This window comes from Channa argus, chromosome 13, assembly GCF_033026475.1.
Source record: "Channa argus isolate prfri chromosome 13, Channa argus male v1.0, whole genome shotgun sequence".
NCBI classification, from domain to species: Eukaryota; Metazoa; Chordata; class Actinopteri; order Anabantiformes; family Channidae; genus Channa; species Channa argus.
Genome location: NC_090209.1, coordinates 5,898,986 through 5,920,044, shown reverse-complemented (window position 1 = coordinate 5,920,044; position 21,059 = coordinate 5,898,986). Strand labels below are relative to the sequence as shown.

Sequence of the window (21,059 nt, the reverse complement as noted above, 5' to 3'; positions counted from 1 at the left end):
GAGACCCACTGTTTTGTGTGATCTGTACTATGGTTATGTGTAGTGTTACGATCATAGACACTATTTTATCTAAAAAGTCACTTTGACTTGTTTAACTTTTATTGAATTTTTAATGAATTTGATTATTCACAAACAATAATTAATATAATTCAAAAATTCAAATGAAAAAAAATGTATCCTACAGTAAAACATGCAATTTCTTCACAGAAAGCCATGGGGCTGAGGACCACGGGTTAAAAACAGCTTAAAGCATTGCTGTATTAAAGTGCAGGTTCACACAGCTGCTAGGATGTTTACTGCTTCATTAAATATTAATTTTAGGCACTGTAATCAATTGTACTGTATACATTACCACAGACATGAGTGGTGGTTCCTAATTTCGGCTAATACATGAACAAGGTTATACATTTTGCAGTGAAAACCAAGGCTGTGTCTAAAGTAACATGGTTGCACATGATGAAGAATTAACTGAAAAGTAAGAGACTGTAGTGTGAGACTTGATAATGGTGTGTAAAAGGGCACATTGATGATAAGTAATAACATAGATGCAGTAGTTGTTTGGAGGTACCGTATAAAAAGAAGAGGAGGCCACTACTAGTAACAGAAGGTTCAGTGGGAGCCTCCAAAAAATGACAAGATACACAGACCTTGAAAAAAAAAGGCACCTATTGTTCCTAATGTGGCACAAAAATTATGTGTTCATACTGGTGTTTCACTGAGTAAAGGACATTGCATGATGTCAACTTGTATCAACGTTAGTGACAATTTTTCAAGGTAACTTTAGATCATAGAGGGTCCATCATGTTTGGTGTTGACCTGGTCAGAACAACCTCACTGACCATGAAAACCATGAGTGGAGCTGGGCTAAAAGTCCACGAGAGGTGTTTCCTATAATAACAAGGAAAAAAGAAAAATGTGAAAACTGTTACCTGGACAACCAAAACCCCTCCAGCAAAGAAAATCATTTGTGTTCAGCAGCATAACATCTCTCCTCAGAGACGAGCTCATCTGTGTAAGTGTGCATGCAGGACCTTTGTTATTGTATTTCATTAGTGGAATGGGTGTTTTTCTTCCTTCTGGTCCCTTGTTCATCTTCATATATCTACGACAGTCCACCCTCTGTATTCGGATTCTTTTTGATTTACTTGGGCTACTGGATTAAAAAAACAAAAATAATCCCTAGGCATTGAAATTATTGCCGCCAGGTGAAGCCTTGACGTAGGAAAAGTTTGTGTCATGAGACTTCAGCTCTGCCAAACTGGGAGGCAGGACTAAATGAGCATGGATGATCTGACAGGAAGCAAATCATATTCAATTCAAAATATCTGAAAAGTCAGAGAAAGAAAATGAGGATGTCATTCTAGACACTTAAGAACATGTGTGACAAATTTGACACCGACAACATAATTGAAAAAGTATTGTGATGCCCAACAATTTTTCTGTTGCCTCATTGCTGTCTTCTTGTTGTCTTTTGCTGTCAGCCACATCATTGTGAGTGTCACTGGAGAAAATAATAAAGTTGAGTCATAATACACATAGCCTACACGTGTCAAAAGTGTATACATAGCAAATCTGCGATGTCTGGTACACTAATCTATAATGTGATTATTAGTAAATATTTAATTTTGTTTTTACCTAGTTGGAAAAAGGAATGGCCACTTAAACATGTGGCTGCTCTCTCTGTTACTCAGTTCCATGTTTCTTCTCATTAATTAGCCTATTTCTTGCCATGTTCATCTAAGCAAATCACACCTTTGTTCCTCTGCTGCAGCTCTAAATTAGAAAAGATGTCAAAACTACATCTCACCATTATAATATTATTATAGTATAAAGGAATAATATTAATAAACACATATTATAAAAAGTAAAACATATGTCTGCATTGCATTTAAATCACCATATGTTTTTCCAGGCAATTACTGCAGGTCCTGGTGTTTAGCTTCCAGATTATTACGCAAGTGATTGTGGCATCCTATTACTTGCACATACTTTTGTACTATAGTGAGCTATTACCTGATTATTACTTTAAGGATATTTTATTATGTATATCATCAAATAATAATAATTATTATTACTATTATTATGCTCCCATTTTATCCAGGCTCAGGACAAGCACCAAGGTGGCCTTTGGTGGCTGGGTTGGGGCCACACCTGGTGGTGTGGGATTTGAACCCATGGCCTTCTGCATCCCAACCCAATGCTCTACCATTGAGCCACCAGGCCCCCATATTTAGAGATTATTATAATTAACGAGCTTCAGATGTGCTGGTAGGTGGATGCTGTTCCCTTTCCACAAAGTCAGGCTGTTTTCCATCTAAATCCAGTACTGAAGAAAACCAGTATATACACAAATACTCCAAGAGCTAATACTTTTTTCCTCCTGGTCTTGTTTTCTTCTTAGGGGTGAGTGATAACTTCCCACATTTTTATTACATAATAGAATCTCAACAATCACTCACAATGCAGTTAGCACTACAGCTTCACCAGAGGGGCAATTTCAAAGCTCTAATGACCAAACAGAAGCAGCTGCTGCACAGATGTGTTGGCATCAGGCTGATGGCTATGTGACGGTTACGTGTGCAGTTCTTACAAAGCATGCAGGGTCACTGTGGGTGGGAAAAGTTTGAGTTTCTTACTGCTGAGCTTCTTTTAGACATTAACTTTTTTAAAAAACAAAATACTTTGTTAACTGTGGAATACTGTGGAGAACGATAATAAAATGCAGTAATAAATGGATGATAGGTTAAACCTGTGCAAACAGAGCAGTTTGATTAGGGTTAGACATTAAGGTTAGAGTTTAGCTGGACAACATTCCGTAGAACATTTTCAGGGGGATTTGTTAGGGTTTTTGTTGGGTTTTTAAATCTTTAAAGCTTTGACATTGTGATCTAAAGTGCCGTGAGATGATTTGTGTTGTTAAATTATGCTATAAATTTGAATGAAATTGAACTGAAGACTTGTGGTTTCTGGAAGTATGAGAAATGGATCATCATGTTGGGTCTTTTAAAAGTTGAGCTTTAAATCAAGTTTTTGATAATGTATTCATTATTAGTAATAAATGTATTCAATAGATTTTATATTATTATATTTGAATATGAATATCTGGATCTCTGATCAGATCTGATATGAACATACAGTATATATCCTATAGTCTTTTTTGGCAAATGTAGTGTGTTTGACTTTGTAAATGCTTCATAAATAAATTAATGAGCATCAGGCTGTTAAGATGAGTAGTAGCTATTGTAATATATTTTTGTTCTTTCTAATAATGGCATACAATAACATAAAGAGCTGTTTATGCAAGAATAAATAATTTATCTGAAGCATCTGTCTAGAGCTCATGTCTTTTGATTATCAACAGGAATAATGTAAATAAGGGCCGAGGGCTTTGTCTTGCTTCAGGAGGCCCATTAAACTGCCCTGGAGAGACCATTTAATATTTCTGATCCTCCTGCGTTTAAATTAATTTCTCCCTTCTAGAGGCTCCTTGACTAAAACTACATCATGCAGAGAGCAGACTGTGCAGAGTCAGACAGGAGATCACATCACGTTTATAACATCTAATCTTTTTCTTCCAGAACACCCAAAGCAAATGTTACAAGTAGTTGTAAATTTGAATCTCTTCAAATTGCCCATTGTACCAAAAGCTATTCTGTGTTGTCTGATATAGAGGTGAATTAGAGAACAAAATTCTGCTCAAATTTTTGTAGTAGGAATCTCCAGGTCTAAGGGGGTCAGCAGCTATTTTATTTTATTTTTCATGAGGAAAATACAGTTAGAGAAATATTCATTAAACATAATCTGTCAGAAATATGCCCACATATATAATGGATTTGCTCACAGCACTTTGCCAGATGTTGTGTTGCTTTGTGGCAAAAGTTAAACCTGGTTTAAAAGTTTTGCTGGTCGGCAGACATCTTTGTCAACAGTCGGGTCTCAGTCAATAAATGTGCGCTAATATTGCTAAAAACAGCAGTTTGAAGACCTGCTGGCAAAAGTGGTTTCTTGAAAACACATTTTATTCCAAAATGTTGCATAAATAACACAAAAAGTATTTCAGTAATTAAATATCAACATCTGCATAACTCATTGTCAGTTACATTCAACAATGACACTTTTATTAGAATTTACCTTCATCTGCTCAACTGTTCATGATGGTATGGACCATAAAGATCCATCCAAGGTAATAAAGTCAGTGAGACCAGAACTTTCTAAATGTTGCATTATGTGAAAGTAATTTCAATCATTGTCTGTTTAATTTAGGGTATACTTCCCTTCCGAGCACATTTTAAATTAAAAAACATAATAAAACCTCTCAGGTAGAACATGCTATATTCCAGTAAAATGATTATTAATTCTCAGCGCCATAAAAGAACAGAGAGAATCCATCTGGTTTTCACAATTTATTTACACCCTACGTGGGTTATCTACCTCTCTCTACCTCTCCTGTACAGGTCCAACATAAACCTATTATTCTGTGTATTGGATTATTTCTACTGAGAAGTAACAGTACAACTAACTCATAATTTAAATCTTAATCCAAAATAACACATGACTTCTGAACTTCATCACACACACCCTAACTCCTAAATGGAGTTTCAACATCTCTAAAACCACTTTACAAATTCAAACCATATAATATTTATGCTTCTTGAATTTTATCATACCTGTATTCAGTTTTCCAATGATCTGCAGAATTGTATGTGATTTGGTTTCTTCTTACTGACATTAATAGTATTTTTCAACCCTGTGTCACCAACCAACACACATTCACAGTAGTACCACTAACAAGCCAGCCTGCTGAAATTATGTTTTTCTATGTATTTTGACTGCATTTACTCAACTAAACTCTTTAAAGGAATAGTTCCACATTTTGTGATGTACAAATATTCATTTAGTGGCCGGTGATTGATCCCACTCTAGTAGTTTTTATGCAGATTTCCATGGATATTTAGGTGAAGGGAACAGACGTGATGAAAGTGTTTGGTCTTCAGGACAGGAACACAGAAGGACAGATGGTGGTAGACTTTTCAAAGAGGATGGAAATGGCTGTACTTAACACTTTCTTCCAGAAGAGGCAGGAACATAGGGTAACATATAAGATTGGAGGTAGAAGCACTCAGGTGGACTAAATCTTGTATCAACGTTGTAATCTGAAAGAAACCAGTGACTGTAAAGTATTGGTAGAAAAGAGTGTAGCCAGACAACACAGGATGGTGTTGTGTAAAATGACTCTGGTCTACTGGAGAGTAGACAGGAGTACAGGGAGATGCTGCGTAAGGTAAAGGTAGAGGTGGCAAAGGTCAAACAAAGAGCATATTAGGACTTGGATGTTAGGTTGGACACTAAGGAGGGAGAGGTGGATTTGTACAGGTTGGTTAGGCAGAGGGATAGAGGTGCAAAGGATGTGCAGCAGGTTAGTGTGATTAAAGATAAATGTATTGACAGGTGCCAGGAGTGTGATGGGAAGATGGGAGGAGAACTTTGAAGAGTTGATGAATGAGGAAAATGAAAGACAACGAAGAGTAGAAGAGCTGACTGGTGTGGAGCAGGAAGTAGTTTGAAGTGAGGAAGGCGTTGAAGAGGATGAAGAGTGGAAAGGCAGTTGGTGGAGGTATGGAAGTGTCTAGGAGAGGTGGCAGTAGAGTTTCTGACTAGTTTGTTTAACAAGATCTTGGAGAGTGAGAGGAGGCTGAGGACTGGAGGAGAAGTGTACTGGTGCCCATTTTTAAGAACAAGGGAGATATGCAGAGCTGTGACAACTACAGAGGAATAAAGCTGATGAGCCAAACAATGAAGTTCTGGGAAAGAGTAGTGGAAGCTCGGCTAAGGGCAGAGGTGAACATTTGTGAGCAGCAATATGGTTTTGTGCCTAGAAAGAGAACAACAGATGCAGTATTTGCTTTGAGGATGCTGATGGAGAAGTACAGAGAGGGTCAGAGGGACTTGCATTGTGTCTTTGTAGATTTAGAGAAAGCGTATGACAGGGTGCTGAGAAAGGAGCTGTGGTATTGTATGAGGACGTCTGGAGTGGCAGAGAAGTATGTTAGAGTGGTGCAGGACATGTATGAGAGCTGTAAGACACTGGTGAGGTGAGCTGTAGGTGTGACGGAGGAGTTCAAAGTGGAGGTGGGTCTGCATCAAGGATCAGCTCTGAGCCCCTTCTTGTTTGCTCTGGTGATGGACAGACTGACAGATGAGGTAGCATAGCTTAAGATGTTGATGTTCTCTTTGGGAGTGACGAGGATGGACAGGATCAGGAATGAGGACATCAGAGGGACAACTCATGTTAGATGTTTCGGAGATACAGTCGGAGAGGCCAGATTGAGGTGGTTTGGACATGTTCAGAAGAGAGATGGTGAATATATCAGTAGATGGATGCTGAGGTTGGAGCTGCCAGGCAGGAGGTCTAAACCAAAGAGGAGATTTATGGATGTAGTGAGAGAGGACATGAAGTTAGTTGCTCTGAGAGAAGAGGATGCGGATGATGGGGTTAGATGGAGCCAGATGATTCACTGTGGTGACAACTGAAAGGAAACAGCTGAAAGGAAAAGAAAATTTTGTCTCAGAAAGCCAGAGGGAGGAAAAAAACAGAGACAAGAAATAGATTAAGACTTCTGGGATATAAAGTTTCCCATCCAACCCATGTGGAATGAGGCACTGACAGACAGCAGAAGAAGCAGGAGAAGAAAGAACGTCTCAAGATGGCTGATGGTCCAGCACAGTGAGTCTGTGAAAGTCTGTGAGTCTGTGAAAGAGAGGAGAGAGAGACAGTCTTTCAAAGAAATGTTATAATGATTATTTTCAGTAGAACAATCTGTTAAATGTATCTGTTGGTTTTAACATCCAGACATAAAGGGAGGGTAGAGCTTCCCAGCTTGATCTCAAAAGGGGACTAGTGTGTTACCAAAAACAACAACACTTGAATCTCCCATTCTACAATAGTTTACATCTGACTTTATCTATTTAACTGTTGAAATGACATTTTCTCATGAGGGGTTTCCTTCTGTGCTCTGAAAACCATTTATTGTTGGACAGCAACAACATAAAACATGTGGTTTTTAAATATTAAAATTAAAGTCAACAGTAGCTATGTTTATTGCTGCTGTTGATGAGGTTTTTTTTTTTGCATCATGCCTTAAATCTGATACAAATGATATACATACTAAATGTCACATCAGCAGACTCGTCATAATTTATAACTGTTGATACAGTATAAACATTGATCATGATGTAGCACACGTGTAGCAGGTCTTTACTTTGCACAGTTATAGCAAACATGTTGACAGTGACTAGTGGTTATCACAATGTACTTTGAACTGTTCTTTCTGAGACCTCACGCTATGTTTGGTTTTAAGTCAGTGTTATCGTCTGAGATGTTGTAGTCATTTGTAGTCCCTTGAATCATTTCTGCAACCAGCAGGTGGATAATCTTTTCACAGAGCTGTCATACCTGCATATTAATGCTCACATTACCTTTGGCTTTACCTTTGGCTTTAATTATGTACAGTATCTATCATCTACTCACTTGTTGGGTTTAAGGCTCTGACAAAATGAGGACATAAATAGACAGATAATATGAAAAGCCTATTTGTAAATCGCTTGGTCTGTGAGCAGATATGTCAGAATCATCCAGTTTGGCCAGAGCTTTTTTAAATGTATTAAAATGCAAGCTCTATATTCAACATATCTTGTTTTTAGTGGCTCTACAAACCACGCAACACAGCTCAGAGAAAGGAATAAAATGGTCATGATCAATAGTCCCTGCTCAGCAATAAAAGGTCTAAATAAAGTCACATCAATTGACACCTGCGTGTTTTGCTGATCAGGAAGAAACAATCCTATTGAGTGTTTTTGTAAATGTATTTTATACTGTACACGACCGTTTTTTTCTATAATATACTTGACGCTTTGACCCCTATTGTTATTAAGAGTAATGTTCATTCTGTATAACAGGAGATTTTACGTTCAATCCTTTCCAGAGCAAGAGTCTGCAGCCAAGAATGTCTGCATCAGATTCTTTGGAATCCATTCAACATTAGCAAGTCACTGAAAATGACAGACGCCAACCTTATGGTGACACTAGACAAAAAGGCCAGGAAGTCTGTCCACAGTCAGTACAGCTCGTCCTGTGAGACACCAGAATCACCAGTACAGAAAATTGGAGATTGGGTGGTGTTGTGTTTATCTCTGCATACAGTACACCCACCATTAGAACAACAGCAGTCCCCGCATTTGAAAGATGTGGTTTTTGTGGCAAGTACTGAGCAGGTCATGGCATTCAGACGAAAGTGCCAATCGAGCATATGACTAGTCCATTTAAATGTTTGCCAAACCTTTGGCATATTTACAGTAACTGTGTACTGTTGTACTGCAATCACTATAAGAGGGTTTTTTTGTTTCAGTCTGTCAGATCGACACTGTCATTCCTAAAGCCATTAACATGAAAAATTAATTTAAAAAGCCCTCTACCATTCCTCACAAAGCACTTTTGTTTGTTTTTATCAGCTCTTTCAAGTAAAAAAGAAATTGTTCTCCTATGATCTTCTGAAGCAGACAATATGCAGACATATTTGACTGATGAAATGACTACAGGCTGGTGATGTCTTTATTACATTTTTCACAAGAGGAACTTAATTCTGCCAGACAGCTTAATTTTACTGTCAATACTTTATTTTTTATTGTCAATCTCGTTTTAGCTCTGCTGTTCCCCCCCCCCCCCCCCCCCCCCCGACATTTATTTGTCTACTCTAACTGAATGTGATGTTATGTACTGCTGATAGTGTTTGACCCTGTTCATATGCTGTTGCGTATTAGCTTCAGAGTTCAGCTGGACTGTAAATTGCCCAGAGCATGTTCCTTAAGTCACAACTTAGTCTTACTTTAATTACATGTTTGTGGAGGGAACATGTGACACAGCTCAACAAAATGGTAAAATATGAGACTGTAAAGAGACACCTGTTGTTTGTGCCAGCAGTCTCCCACCAAAAGTGATGTCATAGTGAGCACAGTAACAATTATGACCCAAGTGAAGGAGTTAGTGACGTAGTTACAGAGGGACACTACTCAAATTGGAAGGACGTTGGAAAGGGTGAGTCAGAAAACATAGGACTTTCCAACAGGAAATGACCATTCCACAAGGCAGTTGTTTTTTTTTTTTATTGTAACCATGACAGAGCCATTAAGACACCCACCCTCCTGTGGGTCATATGAGATTCTGGTGGCAAACACCCTGAATTCAGAGACTTCGACAAAATAATACAAACAGCTCATTGTTAACCGCTGCTAGACTAATTTGCTTACTTCAATTTCCCAAGTTGTACAAATTACCCTCATATTCAAACCAGTAAAAATGAGAGAACATATTTTCTTTTGAAAATAAATTAAAGGACCTGTAATTTCTTATTTTTATGCCTTTGTCTCACTCCTTCCTCTAATACAACTATAGCATGTATAAAGAGAGTGTGACAATCATACAATCATGTGTGTCCTGCAAGACATTAGCCAGAAAGTTCTTTCTGTGGACCATAATTTTGCATCAAAAGGCTGTAAAGCAGCTGAACAGTAACAACTTAATATCTCAAAAGACTCCAAACTGGAGCTTCCAAACTCCAGAAATACAAGCTCTCACATTAAAGTGACATGATGCCTTATCTGCTCTTAATTGCATGGCAATAAAATAAAACTAGTTATGAGATTTTAACTGACATTAAGAAGTTCCAGCCATTTAAGCAGCTCTTTGAGTCTGAAACACGGACTCTACAGTGTTTTTTAAAAACTAGTGAGTATTCAGGGGTCCTAAATTTTGTTGTTACACAGTTTGATGGAGATCAAGTTTTTTTTTTTTTTTTTTTGGACATTGCAATTCTAATCACAACTGTCAAACTTTTGCTGGAGTTAGGAAAGTGAGGTGACCAAAGATACAATTTAGTCCTTTTATGAATGTTCACACAACACTTGAGGGCAATCTATCCGATATCTCCTCATTGTCGTACAGAGACATCCTTGATGGAAACCTGTTCCAGGGCGCTCTGCACCTCAGACTGGGGCGACGGTTCATCTTTCAACAGGACGCCAACAGCCACGATAAAAAAGGAGTGTCTACGGGACAATTCTGTGAATGTCCTTGAGTGGCCGAGCCAGAGCCCAGACTTGAACCTGACTGAACATCTCTGGAGAGATGTGAAAATGGCTGTGCACTGACACTCACCCCCAATCCAACCCGATGATCATGAGAGGTACTGCAAAGACGAATGGGAGAAACTGCCCGAAAATATGTGTGCCAAGCTTGTAACAGCGTAATCAAAAGGACTTGAGGCTGTAATTGGTGCTAAAGGTGCTTCAACAGCATAGAAGTGCCGTGAATACTGGATGCACTGTAAGTTTATCCAGTCATGAATTTTAATAAATTAGATTTTTTTGGAGTGTCCCAGAATTAAAGACATTTTAGGTTCAAATGAGATAAAATGTCTTTACCTCAAGGCAACTTTAACCCTATGCAGAGATGAGGTCGGAGCTCCAGTAGACTCATGGGTAGTGAACTGTGTGGCCTTGGACTTGGCAGCAGCCTTGTACTGTCGCTGAGGGCAGATGGTCTCTCTCAGTCAGGCGTCAGCTGTGCACATGAGCACAGATGAGGGACTTACTCTGCAATTCAGATGAGTGCGTCAGACTCTGAGCCTCACCACATAGTCACACAGACTCCTGACAAACTCCTGACAGCTCGCTCTTTGGAATTTGACAGACTACCAAAGAAGATAATTCCAGATAAAGCTCACATTTCCTATGTGAAGATATGCCTCACCCCAGGTAGGACACAGAAATTTAATTTCTTCACTTAATGTTTCCGTTTGTCAGAGATGATTTGTTATTTTTAGCCTGCATTGCATGATAAAAAAAGAGAGAAAAGAAAAATTTAAGAAAAGAAATTTTGCAAAAACAAATCAAACAAATAAAAGAGAATTAGTTTTAGTTTACTAGGGGCTCGTTAGAAAGTGTTTTACATTCAGCTTTGCAAAGAGGACAGCGCTGACATAGACAGGAGGATCACTCAACCTGCTAAAGCTTCTCTAATTCCATTTGCTGACTGTGGGATCTGCCTGAACAGCTTATGAGCTCCTCACAGTAACACTGTAGTCAGACAGTCGAGCCAAGATAAGAGACATGAAACATGATTATCTTTTTATTATAGTGAAGTATTTCAGGGCTGCAAAAAAATACCTTTCACCTTTACCAGCTGTAACATTAACCTGTTGGTACTTCAAGTATATTTTTGTACTAATACTTCTAAATGTCTTCTTTTAAAATGTTGAATGCAGGGCCTTTGCTTTACAGAGTATTTCTACACTTTGGCATTGCTATTTTTACTTTTTCCTGTGTACTTATGTTGAATATTAGAAAATCTTGTGTTACTGTGGAACTATTTGTTATATTGTTCAGTAAACAGTGCATCGAATCACATGCTTGGGAACAATATGCCTGTATGACGGTGGCACCATGCCACCAGGTCGTTTCCTCTTCTGCGTCCTGTTCATAAACAAAAGAACCAAAGTGAATCTCAGAAGGGATCCTCAGTTTCCTTCTTTGGTTCCTGAACACGTTTGCATGTGGGAAAGAGCCACATCCTGTCATATATTCTCATCAGTCCCAGGACAGTCATAAGACGAGATGATAAATAACTCAAGTTAACACACACACACACAAACTTGAGCGGAATTAATGTGGTGTCATTGTCAAAAACCTGAAAGTATTCTCCGTTTTTTTACAGGTGCACAACAGGAAATTATTTAGAACAAGTTCTTCGTTCAGGCGTTTCCTCTTTTCCTGGACACCACCTGCAGGATGCTACATCTCACCCCCATCAATGAATAACGCAGATTTTCCTCCATATCAGCCTGAAAACTATTGAAGTAATAATCCTCCAAGATGGCACTAACTTCAGTCTATGTTACCGAGGAGCCTGGAGCCAGCTTAGCTGAAGTGGACATATGTACGCTTGAGATTAATATGAAGTATGAAATCATCCCGTCCAGTGTCTGCTCTGTATGCCTGTCCTTTGGTCTCATCTACTGTTTTTTTGGTAGGTATCAATGGAAACATGAACATGGAAGTGTTTTAAATCAGTGTACTTCTCCTTTAAGACACAACTTTACCATCTCATCACCTCTATCATTTTTACATGTTGTCAACGGTACATGCCTCATTAGCTCATCTGATGGCTTAATTCCTCATTGGCAGGCATCTGGAACCTAACAGGGGTTTAGGGTGGATAAGTCCAAGGCTGAAGGAGGCAGATGGGTGTGAGTTTGATAAAGGCAGCATTTATGAGCAGCACCTGTTTCACTGACTGACATTTCGCTGGTGTCACAGTGTTAAGTCTGAAAAAACCTCATGGGTTTAATGAAAACTCATATGTTTCTAACTAAACGTGTTCTACAAACAAAAAGCAGGCAGTACTTTTACTTTTCAGAAGCCAAATGTCACAATTAACTATTTTCAGAACATTGTTGATGTCGATTGTGTGAAGTTCTACATATTGTGTTGCACTGGCCAACTTTTTACTGTAAACTTTTAAACTGAAAACTGTTGTAGTCTTAAATTTGGTTTCAAAATCTCACATCACCCACACAATGTGATCATCATCGTGCATACGTGTTACCCGGGTCAGTTTCCACCCCGCCCTGACACCTTTCTTCACACTCATTCCATTTCTTTAACCCCATTACAAATGTGCAAAACAGTATTTTGTTTTACTGTGGACATTCAAATTCAGTAAAATTCCAGTCAATGTCCTTAAAATCCTCTAGTTCTCCATCAACTGTGTGAACTCACAAAAATTGTTTTCATGTCTTTGTCTCTTTGCCAAGCCTGCGGTTGTCATTCAGTCACAACTACTTACTTTTTTTATTCTGTTGTGTGTAGTGCACACTATGTCACTGTACAGTGCACTGCTATGACAATGTGTGTGCATGACACTGTAGGAGTGTATGTGTTCAGCTGCCAGAATCATAGTCTATACCTGTAATGGTGACATTGCACATTGTGTTTTTTTGTTCTTTCCCTTCGCTTACATGAGGGGGGTATGTAGTTTTGACAGTGTTTAAACAGAGAATACTGGAATATTGTTATGAAAAATGAGCCAAAGCGATTTTAATTACTATCATTAATTTTGGATTTGTAGACAGTGGAAGAATAGAAGGAAAAGGTGTTTTTATTGCTAATTTTAACTTGGTTTATTTATGTTTTTCAGGCTACCGCTGCTTCAAGATGGTTATGTTCTTTGCTGGCTTCATGTTCGGCACCACTGCTGTTCTCTTGTTGTATCACAAGGAGCCTATCTTGGATGCCCAGCTGGGAGTGGAGACAAAGGCAGGGATCGGCCTGGGGGTGGCCGTACTCTGCGGACTGGTGACCATGCTAGTGTCCACGATGGGACTCGTCCTCAGCGGCATTCAGCTGGGGAGCGTGATCTCCCTGTCCATCTTGGTGATTATTGGACAGTTTTACAGACTGACTCCTGTGTGGGTGCCTGTCAGTGTCGTACTGGCTGCCAGCATCATCACTGCTGTCTTCACACTTCAGTGGCAGAAACTGTTCAGTATCATCTACACATCTGTGTTTGGAGCAACCACTGTGATGCTCTGTGCAGAATACTTTGTGGATGCATTTCAGCTGCTAGATCAGGTATATGATGTACTTCATGAAGCTGCACCACATCCACTCTGCTGGTTCAACTGGGCAATCACTGCGATATGTCCTGTATTGAGTCTCATTGGTGTTTTGGTGCAATGGAAGTTTACTGCCAAAGGGGTGTCACACACAGAAGGTAAGTTTCACACAATCTCCTCTCTTGAGCTTAAACGCTCTGTCTGTGATCTTATGTTTATGGTTTCATCTTTTCTTTTTCTTCTCTTTGAATATTTCCCAGCTGCACACAAAAAACAGAACAAATATGGCAAGAAGTACACACACAGAAATTCAGTGAAGAAACCTCAACCATATCGTCGGCGCAAGCCTCCACCACTAAAACGTTACACAGGGGATGTCTTGGCGCCGGTCAGTGCCTGAGATTAAAGTGTATTGAAGTGCAAGAGTGTTTCATTTGTGTTTCATTTCTCCAGAATGCCAAATTCTACCTTTAGAATAAATGTTTACAATGTCTTTTGATTGCATGATGGTACAAAAGACAGGAATAGCCATCATCATCAGAATAACAGTACATTAGAAAACAATACAGATGTTCGTGTTTTCTATCTGTATTAACAACAAATGTGAGTGCAAAGGAGAAGTTTAGCTTAAACATTTCTCCTCTTTCTCTCAGAGTTATCTCCAGAGCCTTCAGGAGCGCCAGATGGGAACAGGCTCCTCCACCAGCAGCGTCAGCACCAACACACATACAGTAATAGACTTTGACTTTGAGACGGGCTCCATGGTGCCTCTGACTGCTGCCTCCCCTGTCTTTACACTCTGAAGAAATACAGCTTCACAAATGACTACAACCTGCACAATTTCAGGAACTAATTCCTTTGAACTGTTCTCTCATATGGAAACATTTTCAACTGCCGCCGTGAATCCAACTTCATCAGATAATAACCAACATGCACACGGTGTGATTTGAGATGCTTGAGAATTGTGCACTTGAGAATGACAAGGCAAAGTAAAAACATATCCAGTAAAAAATATCCGTTGTCATCCCACTTGTAATCACCACACTCTTTGACTTTGCCAGTGATGGTAATATTATTTTATACAATCCCAACCTTTTATTCTCCAAAAATACTTACACTCACTTCTGAAACCTGTCAGTGGACACGTATGCAGGCGAAAAATGTTTTAGTATCATTGTTACAAGCAACAAAATATTTCCAGTATATGCAATAAAGTTACGGTTATACAAAAGATTGAAACTGAAAATTCTGTACAATAAACTAATAACAGAGATTTTACAGCAGCACCCCAAACTAAAAAAAACAACAACAAAAAAACGCTGATTTTGGAGTATTGTTATGTATTAAAGTCTGTTGAAGCAAGACCACAGAAAAGTGACTGCTAAGGATAAATGTGACAAGAAAAGCAGTGAAGAGCCATAAAATCAGGCAGCTGAATCGGTCAGTGTTAGTTTTACAGCAAAATCTGTCTTTCTTTGCTACCATCAGCTACAATTACATAGTCACTGGGAGCTTCTGGTCAATGGTCAAAGGTTAAGTTTGGGCCTTGAATACCTGTCTAGTAAGTAGCTTGTGTTGAACGCAAAGATATAAGAAGACATTTTCTTTACATTTTTATTTAAATTTATGTTTACAGTCTCCTATATAAGTTTATTATAATTCAGTACAACAATAGCCTGAATAATGGTATAATTTATTGCAGGCATGTTATACAGGGAGTTTCTGTTACGAAACATAAGGTTAATGTTATTCTTGGACTTGATTAAAACTGCAAAAAGTTTCATAGTCTTGTAAACTAAGTGAAAAAAAGAATGAAATAGCAAATAAAAACTAAAAACAGCTAACAATGGGACAGATGTTACAAGAACTTAACTGGTTAAAATCATTGGCCGATGTTTCATTTGCTGTTTTTGTACAATAAAAAGGGACAAAGTATCTACAAATAAAAAGTGTTCTCAGCTTAGTCAATTCATCTCTGTTGTTGCTTTTCCCCTTCAGTATGATTTTATTTATGAGGTTAAAATACAGTTTTCAAAAGACAAACAGCATCGAGTCAGCAGAATGAAAAGCTTGGGAATAGATTTTAAAGAAAAAAATGTGGTGCATTCAAAGTGTACCGTAGTCCAAGCTGGTGGTCATCCAGTTAGTTGTTGTTGCAGTCTAGCTTAGCTTGTGCATTAGCTACATATTTTGGTTATTACAGTATATTTTTAACAAATACAAATATGTATATGCGTATAGTATCTTTCAAATATATAAATAGATTTTGATATTCTACATTTCGCTTTTATCTGTCTTTAACACCCATTGGCTAATTCTGCCAAGGAGACACCTTATCGGTCAAAAACCTACAAGATCTTGTTGATGTGAAAAATTCTTCCCATTCACCTACTGCTGATGATGGTTTAAACAACATTACCTGAACGCAACATTAAAAAAAAAAAAACATTTCATTATGTGAGTATTTATTTTTTTAAATTTAAGCAGATTGTCTACAAAAATATAAAAAAAATGCTCTCATTATTTTTACGAACATTTAGTGAGTATGACTGAGAATATTTTCAGGCTTCAAATGAATAGTCCTGTCTCCCTGTTATTATGTTGAATCACTGTGCAGGATCATTTTCATGGTGAATCCCTGGGAGCCTGTGGTGGCTCAGTCGTCACACAGCATCCAGCGGGAGGCCGTGTTTAGTGGATAGCCTTTCTCTGCTGTTTGGTACTGTTGGTTTACACGCCAATACTGGCTGCCTTTAAACATGTATATATGACCATTTGTCCATGTTAAAGCGGCATCAGTATTGCTGGGCACCCCATGAAAGAGCTGTTCAATGGGTCTTGGATATGAACTGAAGTCTGTTGGGCCAATTTCATCCCACTGCCAGTATCCAGAGCCCTAAAATGAGAATTGTATTACTTTCTTTGTACTGGACATGTTACACAATGAATTAAGGCAAAAGTAAACTTGTGTACTTACTTTAAAAAATAGCAGTTTTTTGTTCTTTCGGAAGTACATGGCTGAGTCGATATTAGCAGGGATGTTAGCCAAGCGTTTGGGAAAGCCCGGGTCAAGTCGGAATCCTGTGTATCTCCATACTTTGTCTCCTGTGGACAGACAGTTATAGTAAAATGTTCTGTAAACACTGCAATAACATGGATGATTGATTTTAGAAAACTGTAACACAGCGCTGCCCGCAGCATAGCCCTGTGAGAAACATTTGAAACGATGAATCCACCTTTCAGAAAGTAGGACTTGCCCGTCCGCTCAGAGTGAACAGCTGCATTAAGGCTCCCCGGCAGCTCCTTCCACAATGCAGAGATCAGGACGGGAGTGTTGTAGCCAGAGCTGGAGACGGTCCAAACATTCTGGCCGCTGAAAACATATGTCTTGTGCAAAGGGCCTGAAGGGAGACGATGAAGGAAAAACATATCTGTATTTGCAATTCACCATAGGGGAAAATAGTACTTAACATATGCAAAGACTTCCCTTATGCACAATGTAAATACACAATGTAACTAAATCAGAGTCTCTATACCCAACATTATTGCATCTAGAGTGGCCTTGCAAGGATCTGCAGTAGCTCCTCCTGGCACAGACTGACTTGGATTTCCGGACAGAGGAGTATTGTCTGGCTTTCCTGAAAAGGGTCAAAGCTGGTCATTACAGAAATTGTTCCTCGGTGAGCACATACATTATTTTGCAGCAGTGTAATGTTAGGCTGAAATTACCATATAAAGCCTGGATCCCTCGTATGTCATCTGAATGCAGCTGGAAGTCAGAGCGGTATCCATTGTATACAGGCCCCATGAGTGCGCTGTAGTACTGGGAATGGCCCAGGCCGAGAGCATGGCCAATCTCATGGGCTGCAACGATCCTCAGGTTGAAGCCATGGTTCTTCCCCTCTGTCCACAGTTCATCTCCATCAAAGTGCACAATTCCTGACTCAGGGGCATCAGCGTGGGCTAAAACATGGCCTGAAGATAGAGCAAGAACTCATCAAATACTAGTAAACTTTGGTTAAAAACTCATTCAGCAGGTCAGACAGAACTGACTTTCTTAACATCGGTTTTTTAACTCAAAGGAAATTGTTCCTACCTCGCCCATCAAAGGGCACTGGACACGTCTTATCTCTTTTGTGAAAGGAGATTTTGATGTCGGCTCTTCCCTGCTGCGCCTCCCTGAACCTTAGCGGTGACACATCGCTCCAGTACTTGAAAGCACTGTGGATGGCTAAACGGGTCTTTCCCTGACCCAAGTCAGGAGTGTAATTGTAGATGCGGTAAGTCAGCATCTTCTTACGCCAGTGGCCTGTACAAAAAGGAGACGTTATTTTTGATTTACGATTTAGATTGAACATTTAAAAAACTATTCTTAATGCGGGCGGCAAATTCCTTTGCATTGTCATAGTTTGTGCTCAGAAGAAAAATATAATAAATAATAATCTGAATATGCAATGTTGCAATTACCGACCCATGACTCGATATTTGAGCAATTTGTTAGTGAAAGAATCTTCTAGACCACACCGAGGTTTGTTCATCATTGCCAGTGTGGCCAAATCTAATTTTCCAGATATTTGCAGGTTTGTGGCTCTTTGAAAAATTCTGACACACAAAGGAGAGAAGAAATGTTAAAGGCACTTGTGTTGATTAAAATACAAGCAAAACTGTTATGCTACTTTTACATATTACACAACAGATCAACTCCAGTCACCTTAAGGCTTCTGCTATTTCCTCAAGTGGCTGGTTTTGCCCTTTATTGCCTACAGGGATGTGCAGATAGCCATACTTCTGTAAATACTCCTGCAGAAAAATGTACTTATTGGAACAGTTGTTGAAGACATATTTAGATCATTTACTGAACTAAATGTGTGAATACTGCATTATATATTGTATACATTACATATATACATTATATAATACTAGACAAAATTTTTTAATGAAAAACCTGGATTACAAGTGAAAGGCCTGCATATACAATTTAAATGTGAGCTACTCCTAGATGTACAACTTCAAACAGTCTTAGATCTTTTTTATCTGCTCTAATGTGTCTTGTATGGAAAATCTCAATAATTTAACTAACTGTAAAAGAGGTGTGATGGAATCTGCATTCAAAAGAATGAAAAGCTATTTTAAGAATCCCCTATTCAAGACATTGAAGTCTCAACAAGGCTATTTTTATTTCGTAACAGGACTATGTTTGGATCCCTACATCCCTACAAATACTCCTTACCTGAGCACCACTGATATTATCAGATCAAATGGTTGGTGCTCTTAGCAGAACCGCAGCTCCACATGATGAGTTATATTAATTGTAGAGATGATTTTGTTCCATCACTGAACCTTTCTATGGTTTGCAATCCTGTCCTGTAAGTGTTTTGATTTTTGTTTCTTTGGACTATTTGTATCCAGGTACTATCAAAGTCGTATTATTCCGCATTAAACTGTTACAGATCCAGTTACCGTGCAGCTTGTAGTAATGTTAAAAGATGGTGACATTTCCAGACAAGTGTAGTTATTTACAGTTTCCAAGTCATTTATCTCTACAATTTTCTAATTTGCATGATAAAGCTCTTATTATTTTACTAAGAGACTATTTTTACAGTACTTTGAAATGTTTCTTACCACTGCGCCTGTAAAGTCTTCCCTGCTCAGGGCACAAGATGAAGCTGTTGTCATCAGAACAAGAAGCACCATTAACTCCAGTCTATATTCCATTTTCCGCTTTGGGTCTTTTTCCATTACCAGGCAAACAAAAACTTTTCCAACTCAATCCAACGCAGCAAGTTGGACATCAACTTGGTCTTCAACTACTAAACAAGTTATGAATCTTTCTAAGCATCACTGGAGACTGCAGTTCCTCTATCTACTTCCATTAGAGTTTAGTCCAACCGGGGTCCCTAGTGTCTTAGTTTAGGATTTGAGTTTTTATACCATCAAGTGTTTGTTCGGGGCCTGCCTTAAAACCGCATAATAAACCTTTACAAGGAATGTGTAACCAGTGTATATTTCAGACAATAGCAGCATCATCCCGCCTTCTTTCACCATCATTTCAAGCCATTTGTCTGTGTGTGATTAACTTCTGAGTAGCGCTTACGTCAAAGGAAGCAAATAAATTACAGATTAACTATGTTTAAATGACAGTAAGCTGCCCACCGTCTATTAAAGCTGATGACCAAAGACCCATTCTGTTGACATTTATCTGAGCCGCATTAATTTGTAATGGAATTAATTTCCAGATGTGTGACAGATGTTCCAGAAATAATGCGGCAGTTGTTCATTTATGATTTGGGAAACAAACCACCAACAAAAAAATAAATAAATACGTACATTCTTTATGTTCATATCTATGAAGAAAACAACTGACCACACTTCCTCTGTGAGACACCAGTTAATTATATTGTTCACAGTGTAAGAGCCTATTCAAGGAGAAACAATGCCGCCTCCATGTAACCACTGCTACAAATTGTCTTCTGAATGTAGACAGAGTACGCCTCCTGTGGACAAAGTGGAAAGAGACTCGGTTCATACATGCAGTGAACCAAGTCAACCGTTGCTAAATTTAATGCCATTACAGTGAAGCAATCTTTTATCTGAACAGGCTTTCCCGCCCTGGGTTCTGCCTCTCAGGTATAGATATCAGGCACAAATCGACTCTCCAAGGCAGTCCTGTTTGTTTTCCACCTATCACTGCACTAACTGCTGCTGATTATCTGGATCAGGTATGTTCAATCGGTCAGAAGCTGGAATATCATGGTAGTTCAGGAATAGTTGGAAAGGAAGCAGTGCCATGGCCCTCAAGGCCTGGAGTTTACCACCCCTGTCCTAAGCCAACTTGATGGAAGACCACACTAGCTTTAGCCATGTGCCAATTACATCCTAATGTCTAAACTACAAGCAGCATTGAGTGTGACTTAGAAGTGTTTGAAATTAAACTTAAACTGTATAGTATATATACTGTATCTCGATATCTCAATCAAGACAGAGATATGAAAAAATTATATTTATATTTATGTGTAGAAAATGTTTTTTACTTGTGAAGAATAAATATAAGTGATGTGATTGATGTTTATATGCACATGTATAAAATTTAAAACCCATATTCAAAAGACAGCACTCTATAATGATTAGTTCACAAGACAGTATTAGAGTTATAGTAACACTCCACATATTGTACATGTCAACCTCATTGAACTTGTAACAAATAGTGCCATTTAAACATAGTAACCTTTTTAGAAGCTCTGGAGTTTTCCAATAACCTGGCAAAAACTATCTCCGATGATGTCACCGGGGTTCCCTCAGTGCACAGCTTTCCTAATACCCACTTGGTTGAAGGCAAATGAGTTGTGCTTGAAAAAATATGCCAACTAAAAGCGTTAAAGCTGTATTCACAGG

General features: G+C 38.7%; 2 protein-coding genes across 2 annotated transcripts; one reads left to right on the top strand and one right to left on the bottom strand.

Moving 5' to 3' along the window:
* The first annotated feature begins 10,598 nt into the window (after positions 1–10,598).
* Positions 10,599–15,630, top strand: LOC137140189 (transmembrane protein 198-like). Its single transcript, XM_067528368.1, has 5 exons — positions 10,599–10,809; positions 11,768–12,079; positions 13,250–13,825; positions 13,928–14,055; positions 14,321–15,630. Exons 2-5 carry the CDS (start codon positions 11,926–11,928, stop codon positions 14,468–14,470), a joined length of 1,008 nt encoding a protein of 335 aa, XP_067384469.1. The 5' UTR covers positions 10,599–10,809; positions 11,768–11,925; the 3' UTR covers positions 14,471–15,630.
* Positions 15,631–16,221: 591 nt separating this feature from the next.
* On the bottom strand, positions 16,222–19,554 carry LOC137140188 (matrix metalloproteinase-19-like). The gene is made up of 9 exons (XM_067528367.1): positions 19,290–19,554; positions 18,379–18,467; positions 18,139–18,269; positions 17,764–17,976; positions 17,397–17,642; positions 17,204–17,305; positions 16,904–17,068; positions 16,645–16,772; positions 16,222–16,563 (listed from the first exon to the last, which is right to left on the bottom strand). The coding sequence occupies exons 1-9, from the start codon at positions 19,404–19,406 to the stop codon at positions 16,324–16,326; spliced, it is 1,431 nt and encodes a 476-aa protein (XP_067384468.1). The 5' UTR covers positions 19,407–19,554; the 3' UTR covers positions 16,222–16,323.
* Between the last annotated feature and the right edge of the window lie 1,505 nt (positions 19,555–21,059).